Below are 9,119 nucleotides of genomic sequence, written 5' to 3'. Positions count from 1 at the left end.
TGGGATTGGTTGGCTGGTTTGATCGCATTTCGGGGAATGGATAATGCTAGTGACGTCACTGGATCAGTAACGTCACAGGTGAACAACGAACAACATCCGCAAAAATGAGCTTTTCATAGGTCAACCTTATACTACTTCAACCATGTTTTTCACAAGCAAGAAATTTGGGTTCAAGGTTAAATCGTGGCGTTTGATAGGACGTTCCGGTTTATTCGAAATGACAGGTGGTTTCTTGCTTTCGGCGGACGGCGGATGAGACTAAAGAAAAAAGAAGCGACGAAGCGACACCACTTGACCCAAATTCACTGCACTTGATAGTTATTTCGAAGATAATTTATTTGGTTCTCATACATTTTCAGCTAAGCTGAGATTTTTTTTACATTGAAAATAAAATTGCTTCAATCATGTCTCTTGTGATCGAGCCTCTCATTTCTATTGCCAATATATCTACAATTCTTCTCAGTTCCTTCAATAAGGCAAGTCTCGTATTATCTCAGTCTCATGACTCGCCAGACTCGGTCAACTCACTCAACGTCAACTGAATAATAAATTCAAATATTATTTTACTGAAATCAACTTTTTTTCGATGAATACTGAGAATGAGTAGCTAAAACTTTACTGTAGAGTGTATAACTCTCGGATTTTTATTAGGTATTTTATGATTCATTTGCACTTTGTTTCCACTTTCCAATTGTTTTCATTAGTTACCTAGGCTATATTGAAGTTTTCAGTTTTCATAGGTTGTTTTTGCCCAATTTTCTAGAATGGTTTGAAGTCATACCTTTTGTTATTGAATTTAAAATTTCCTGGCCTCATAGTCTTGTATTTTTGTTCAATCAAAAATTGCATTACTTACTTTCAACTTACAAATATGTATTTTCATCTTTTACAAATGTGGAAGTATTTGCAAATTGCATTTTAGTTCCATTCTCTCTCAAAAAACTTTTGATCATAAAAAGTTTTTACTAATGGTCTCATAGCCTAGTTGCCTTAATGTTATTAGGTATGTTACTGTTCTTTCACTCAGACCGTAGCCTTTCATGCACAAAACTTTTTTTACTTAAAAATTTTTTGTTTCTTATACTACTCAGGAAGCATATTTTCTGATTAATTGTGTACAATTCTAATTATTGATTTTTGAATAGTGTACCTACTCATTTTAATGTTTTTTTGCAGGTTCCTCAAATTTCCACTGTTCTGAAGGCCCGTTCTGCTATTGGACTGAGCATCTACAGTGTTTTAATTGAACTCACAGGGTCAGTGCCAGTTGACTTAGCTTTTTAGGTCACTTCTTTGAGTTTTTATATTATATTTTTTTTTCATGTAAAGTGTTTTACAGTTATTTGAAACCAATTTGAATCAAACTTTTTTTTCGTAATCTGACTTGAAACGTATTGTAGGGGAACTAGACTTACTAGAGCATATCTGGATCAGAAGTTTAATGAATAATTATTGAAGACCTTTAAAAAAGATTGTAGTTAAATGCCATTGAAGAAATTCCTGAATAGCAAAATGTTGGAATATATATGTATACATGTATACTATGTTGGTACTCATTACTATGCATTCCTTTATTTCTATTATAACTTTTATATTAGTGAGCTAAGTGAGTTCTTATTATTTTTACTTTAAAATTGCTTTGTATCATTCAGTTAACAAAGAGCTTGAAAATTAATTTTAGGTAGTAGATAATTTTGATTTATGTTTAGATTGTTCATAGCATTGCTGAATATAGTAGGTAGTGACATAAGTAAGAATTTGACTGTCCTAAAATGTGTACATGCACACCAAGCTTATTGCTGTTGTTTTGATTGAAATAGGTTGATATTGATGCAACTATTATTTGTGCAGATACTGCATCACCATGAGCTACTTCATCTCTTATCAGTATGCATTGCCAAGCTTCCTTGAGTACCCGTTTCTGGTGACACAGGATGTTTGTTTGGTAGCTGCAGCTTTGTATTTTGGTACACAAGTTGGAAGTGTGCTAGTGTTAGGATATGCTGGACTTCTTGTTTGCCTCATGACTTCTATGATTGGTGGATTCCTGGCCGACCCTGTCATGGCATTACTTGTTGTAAGTTATTCTTCTACTTGTGTTACTATGTCACTGTGAACTTTTAAACTATGACCTTATGCCTGAAGGTTAGTTTAATATCATTCAAGTTGTGTTTCAATAATTTGCCTTTAATTATTTTTAAAATATACTTGCAAGGCAGAAAAAGTGCCATCTAAATATCAGCTGGAATTGAAGCAGGAACAATCTAATCCTATTTATACTTCAGTATAATTGACACATTACTCAGCAATAGCTATTTATGTGCTAATTGTGTACATGAAATTTGTAATATGTACTTTGTAATGTACCGTAATTCATTAAAATATTCCTTCTCCTAATTATTATCTTGGGAATCGAGTTGAAATATTTACTGAATTGTTATTCACATGAACAGAGCAGCACAACTCCCATCAGTGCAGTGAGTAAAATTGTGCAGCTACTCGCCATAACCCGGAGAAAATCATCTGAGGGAGTGTCTGTTGCTGCATGGATGATCTCGGCTTACTGCTGCTGTAGTGAGTTCATGATTTGTGTACTGTTTACATTCAGTTAATTATGACAGAGTTAAATTTTTGTCATGTTGAATTCGAATAAATGTCTTAGGTTAAGTTGTAAGGCTAGATCAAATTTCTTTGCTCATATAATTTTGAACCTTTCATCTTAATTAAGAACTTGTTTTAGAGCTCTGGTATATGGTAAGCACAATCTGCTGACCATTTGAATCAATTGAAATTTTTTCATTATTGCCGAGATGACTTGTCAGGCTGTTTGTACCTATATCCGTTAGCTCTACTAATTTTTACATGATATACTGGTACTATTTACATTTATGTTTTTCTCAGGGTGTTATTTTCTAAATCTTTTTCACCTTTCAGCTTAAATAATGCATTATAATAGAATGTGAATGTGTAATGTGTATGTTGCAGCATAATTCGTCTCGATAATTAATTGTTTACTTGAGATATGGCAGGCTTGTGGTATTTAGGTTGGACAGCATCAGAACTCTGTATAACTACTACTGTTGTTATCGAATTGCAGCTCGTCTCCTGACGGTATACATCGAGACCGCTGATGCAGCATTGCTATCCAACTTTGGCATCTCACTGCTGCTGAACTCGTGCATCATCGCTGCTGCAATTTATTATGCCCCACCTACCAGCACAGCTAGACTGAACAAAACCAATAAAAATGATTAATGTCTCGTGAAAATTTGTGTTCTGTCATCTAGTGCAGTTAGTTTATTGGCAATTGCTGCTTACATGTAACCTATGTCCAAAATGATGCAGGGAAAACGCCCTAGGTGGCAGCCTCGTTTCACTCAGCTTGTTGCTTTTTTGCACTTATTTTTAACTAAGTGGTTAATCAACCGGGCGGAATGAAGGACAAAGGATTGGAAATCAATCAATCTTGATTTTTTTGACGTCAACATTGTGCTTGTGATATTCAACAGTGTCTATTGTGATATTCAACAGCGCTGAAACTTTCAATTGGCTGTACATGTTGTGAAAACTAGTCTGGTAAATTTTAGATACTCAGGAGATTTCCTCTACTGTCTAATGACCTTCAAGTCCTTAGTTTTCCATTACCCCTATTTTTTTATCGATAACAAGTGGAGTAACATTTACAGATTCACTTGGAAATCTTGAGTTGAATCTTTAGATATGAAGGCAATATTGCATACCATGTACACCCTTCAGGCACGCTAAATGGAACAGTGCAACTATTATCTGAAATAATGTTAAAATTATGAATTGTATTTTCACAGTTACTTGGTTTTTGAGGAATGTGTTTGATGTCCACTGGTCTGCAAATATTTGTTATTATTAGGATTTTGACCACTATGCAAATTTACAATCTGACTAACTCTAACACTTGAGGGTATTTGGACAAAAAAAGTTTCGGTATTTTGATTACAATTTCGTATTTGCGTATCACGTGTGCCTAAATTTAAATTTGTCGAGTAACGCTCCGTTCAGATCAGGTGGCGGAACCCAAGTGACTTTATTGGTAATTATTGGTCGGATGATTCGAAATTTGTTTGATGTCAAGTTTATTTTATAAATTAAAACTGAATTTCTCGACATTTTTAACTTGATGGGATCAAGTTTGTATCTCTTGACCTTGTGCAACTTCTCGACACCTAGAATCTGTTTTTTTTTTGCTGTGGTCGTCAGCAAGAAGCTCTTTCTGAAAAATTACACCATCAATCTAAATAGTGTGCATTTATGCAAATATTTTGTGCAACGCTCCCCGTTCATGTCGTAATTCTGGCATTTATGTGTTACTCTGTTCTTCCATTTCATTAATATTTTTCTGTAATTCTCTAAGTGTCACCGGATGACTTGACTTGCAAGTAGTTGTATATTACCTTAACGAAATATAAGCTTCAAGTCATTTTGACGTGCCTGTGATATTTTAGGCACTAGAAAATTTTCTGATTTGTATTTGCTACCTACTCTACAAAATCTGTTAATAGTTATAACCCGCGTATTCATTTACTGTTAACAAATTGGTGTTTGATATGGACTCTCATTTGTTTGCAATGAGGTCGTCATATTATACAAGAAGGGATACATTTCATCAGGCAATAAATAAATTTGTGCTTGGTATTTAATGCAAGGCAGATATTCTTCTTTTCGTAATTTTCAGAGTGTGGTACTCGAACTCAAAATAATCAAATAGATGCTGATTCATATATTATTCAGGGCATCGGACTTCCAGCATAAGAAATATTACGCTGCCCAAAATTTAATTTATTCGAGCTGCTTTGAACTTGTGATGTTACCTTAATAACACAATATTTTTGATTAGCATTTGATAGTTTCTATCGACAGCTATAACTCTAGTCCGTGGTATTGGCAGTCAGTTAAATTTATTTCTATCCTTATCTTAAACATGACATCATGCTATGTAATCCTACTTATGCTACTCGAATGTCACGTTGTGCTAGCTATTAACTCGTGCATGTTATACCATAAGTATGTATTTCTAAACTTTTTGTTTCCTTATTAAGAAATTAACATCTAAACGGTTTGATACCATACCATTACTGTTAAATGTTGACCGTTTTGCTATGAGTTCTTCCATAGTAACGTTGAGGTGATGAATAGCTCTTTGCTGTTCTTACTTCGTGACGCAGGGGCATTAGCTTGCATTGAAATCTCAGTACTAAGATGAATTTCGTGATGCGGCGATGCGACGAGGGAATTTACATGCTAAAAGTTGATCGCCAATAGTAGATTCTATAAGTGATGAACCTGAAATAGAGTACTCGTATCATGAAGGTAGATTACAATTGTTCATTCTGTCTGGCGGTCATTTTGGGCTGCGTATAATAATATGATTGAAACCATGGTATTTCATCTCACGAGCATTTGGCATATTGTCCTTGCCGTTCTCTTCACTTGGACAACACTTATCCTCTGACTACATCGACGTTTCCCCTAATTCATTCACAAATTTCAAAGTCGTCTCTTCGCAATGTTTGTTATGCGTTAGGCTTCTATAGGTAGTTTGTCAATCTATGTCTTAGTGGGAATTCCTAACCACTTTGTGACCTGTTTGTGCACATTCCCCACTGAGCATTCCCACTTCTTTACAATCAATTATTTAATTCTTTGATTTGACGCGTGAAATGTTCTCGTGCGTGATGCATGCAGGCTCGAAGGCCCTCTTTCTACCGTTATTTTACAGCCGTTTTGCACATTAAAGCCAATCATTGAGCGTGAGAAGTTAATTAGTGACGATTTTCGAACTGAGGTTCATTTTTTAACTGGGGCCAGTGCGTTGTTCCCAATGTTTTAAGGGGGTTTGTTTTTATGGTCTTTTTTCACATTTGGGGTGATTATTGTCATCTAATGCATCGTATTTTGCACATTTTTGTTCATTCCCTCAGTCTTCATTATCTCATTTAAGCACCGTATCAGTCAAGTGCGAAACGTGATTTTAGAATCCCGAATATTTTTTAATGGAATCGTTCTATTCATCTAATTAATTTTTTGATGCAGCAGTAGCATAAAGTTTATTTCTGCAGACACTTGTCATTTTTTTATTACACTGTGCATGAATTTCTCACACCTACGAAATAGGCCATGGGCCTATTTCTTCAACGCCGACACTTCTATTCTATAATAGGAGTTTTGACACTTATCTTACGCGAGCATGAGTGATATTTTGTACCTTTGTTCCCAGGTTATTGTTTGCATTTTATAAAAAATATTTTGCGAATAATAAACTTATACTTGCAAGGGCTTTTGCTACTTTCTCTCGAGTCCTTGTAACACTATTTGCAGGTAATATTCATGTAACATGTGGCATATCGCTGTGGCCAACAGGTGAGTTATTCCAATCGGCCCCCAAATCTTCGAGTTGGCAGGACCCGAGTTACCCTGCCGCATGCAAAATTCAGTCACACAAGCATACATGGTCGATATGAAATACGCTGGAATAAAGGCTGTAAATTACGTCTTCAAACTTAGTGGTGATAACCTTAGTGATTGTGCTGCTGCACAAGCTAGTGCTGAACTGACAAAAATCTACGCCACGAGATGATTACGCCGCAGGCGTGGCTACAGCGTTGCCGCAAGCGCTGCGGTCGCAGCCTTCAGCGCTCAGATTCCTGATATGGTGAGTGGTGGCGCTCTGTTGCAAAAGATGTTATCGTGCGGTATTGTTCTGAATTCTATTCTTGGTGGAAATTAAATTTCTTTAATCTATTCAATCTTTTGCATTAAGTAAGGGAATATTGAGTTTTTATTCTTATTTCTCAATGTACGCGTTTATTATTAATTTTTGGACGAATATGGATGGCAGGGATTGAACAGCTGTTCTGACTCCTCATCGATTTGAGCTGATAAAGTCGAGTTTAAATCGTGAAATATTCTTGTCAAAGATTTGTCTTACATATCACGAGCATTAGAGAAAACAAATTAGTGGAAAGCCAGGATTTTCGCTTAGCCACAAAGAAAGAGAGCAAAATTCTTGTAGAATATGTATCTCTATGAACAGATTGAAATTTGTTTTCAACACATGATATTCGGAAGGACGTGGAAGAAATATGAATCGTTCATTGATCATTTGGCCGGCCGTCATAATTGTATGAAGAAGAAAGAATAAGAGTTTCATTTTTAGCGCATTTTCTCATTTATGAAAAAAATGCTCCATTGTGCTCGCCATGTCCGTCTGTCCGTCCGTCTGTCTGTTCGTCCGTGACTTCATGTTTTCGTCGACGAAAAAATGCGCTCTCTGTCACTCACTGCAGTGAGTACTGAGTTATATTTTTTCGCTTAAGGAAGATGTTTGAATACCTTCGCCTAATGCTATAACGACCGTTCTGATACGTTACTGGATTACATCGACACCCTGTAGGCGTTACCGCAAAACTGATCTCTGATATGTTCAAATCAGCACGTATGCTTTTTTTATAATTACAAGAAAATATAAAATCGTTTGTTCCTCACGTATGGTAAACTTTTGTATGGCCTCAACTTCTGACCTCATTTGAGACACGTCTACACTGCACACTCGGCTGGTACAGCAAATTATTTACACCATTACAGATTCAACGCTTGTTTGAAATGGTACTGATATTTAAAGCAATTTGAGTTTTCATCTATCATATGCTGAACGCATTGAGCATGCAAATTATATTTTATAATATCGTTGCTTCAGCTCCAAATCCTCTGGAAAAGTTGCAGGCTGAATTTCTGCCTCGGTCGGAGACTTGGAGCTCGCACTCCTTTCTTTGTTACGACTGTTGGAGTTAATCTCACGTTTGCGTATCGGAAATGTCGTAATGGGCGCGGCTTAGCGTAGTGGACCTTAATCGAAATTTCGTGAGGAGAACGAATATCTCATTAACTATTTTGTCACTCGATTTTCATAGAATAGGATTGTGCACGTGACACTTCAGCGTGTCACGCACTCTGTGCATGTAATACAGGCGTTGCAGGAAATCAAGGTACTGAGTCGGCTTTGCATTACTTGAGCTGCAATGAATTTACTGCATAAACCTTAAGGTTTAACGTGAACTTAGTTATCTTATTATTTGCATATGGTATTTTCCATGAGTAAATGCTAAGGAAAATTTTTTCCACGAGTATACTTGATACGATCTCGAGGTATTTTAGGTCAAATTGTTACCTTAAAGAGAATAATTTCATTATCTCACTCATTAAGAGGGTACAATACCTAAAAATTGATTGCCACTGTGATAGTTCAGAGAGGCAGCATTCAGGAATTGGAATTAAGTGCACTCTCCAGAATATAGTGTAATATAGTGTATGTTCATTATTATTCATTCGTCACTATTATTTTATTCATTATTTACCGATTTCTGTTTGCCTCGAGAGAAAACTCATCATCAAAATTCATCTAAAAGAAACACTTGATGATAGATGGACAGGTACCAGCATACTGAGCATACAGCGGAGACAAGAGTGACCTAATTCAAGTACATCTTAGGTCTGTCTGTTCGGCAGCGCACTTGCAACCGTTGCCGAGGTCGTTCTTGACTTAATTAATCAAGCATTCAGCAGATGTTCCTTTAACTCATGTTTACCGATAATACTGATGATCTATCTGACCTATATTATTTATTATTATTTCAATCCTTGATCATAATTACAAAATATTTACAACCACATGTGGGTATAAAAAGATCAGAATAGATAAACATAAAGATTCACTCAGATTACAAATCACCGGTTGTGATTATCGCCTCATAATAGCTAGGCGATTTTCGTTGACATGGAGAAATGTAAATAACAAAGGGCTGCGTCAGCAGTGGTCGCAACCTCATATCCACCGGAACTGCCAGAGTTCGATCTGTTATTTTTGCTGCACCTGGCGTCTGAAATAAAGGAAATTGCAAAGTTACAAACATACCGCTATATTGTAAACAATTTTCTTACTGTACGCCAAATTTTATTATTTTCTGCTCATAAAAATATATTATAAAAGTTTTGCACATCCTGACTGCGACCATTTTAAAAATGAGACCGCAAGGATAAATGTTTGAGAATGTGGGATTTGCCGACTGGGCGCAGGTACGGTCGGCGCG

General features: G+C 36.1%; 1 protein-coding gene across 1 annotated transcript; it reads left to right on the top strand.

Moving 5' to 3' along the window:
- Nucleotides 1-251: 251 nt before the first annotated feature.
- Nucleotides 252-6,292, top strand: LOC108672850 (solute carrier family 66 member 3). The gene is made up of 5 exons (XM_018160602.2): nucleotides 252-476; nucleotides 1,177-1,256; nucleotides 1,852-2,077; nucleotides 2,454-2,574; nucleotides 3,098-6,292. Exons 1-5 carry the CDS (start codon nucleotides 405-407, stop codon nucleotides 3,253-3,255), a joined length of 657 nt encoding a protein of 218 aa, XP_018016091.1. The 5' UTR covers nucleotides 252-404; the 3' UTR covers nucleotides 3,256-6,292.
- The last annotated feature ends 2,827 nt before the right edge of the window (nucleotides 6,293-9,119 follow it).

The sequence above is a fragment of the Hyalella azteca genome, unplaced genomic scaffold (genome assembly GCF_000764305.2).
Source record: "Hyalella azteca isolate HAZT.00-mixed unplaced genomic scaffold, Hazt_2.0.2 contig15387, whole genome shotgun sequence".
Classification (NCBI taxonomy): Eukaryota; Metazoa; Arthropoda; class Malacostraca; order Amphipoda; family Hyalellidae; genus Hyalella; species Hyalella azteca.
The sequence above is the reverse complement of the archived record's forward strand: the minus strand, read 5'-3'. Positions and strand labels throughout refer to the sequence as shown.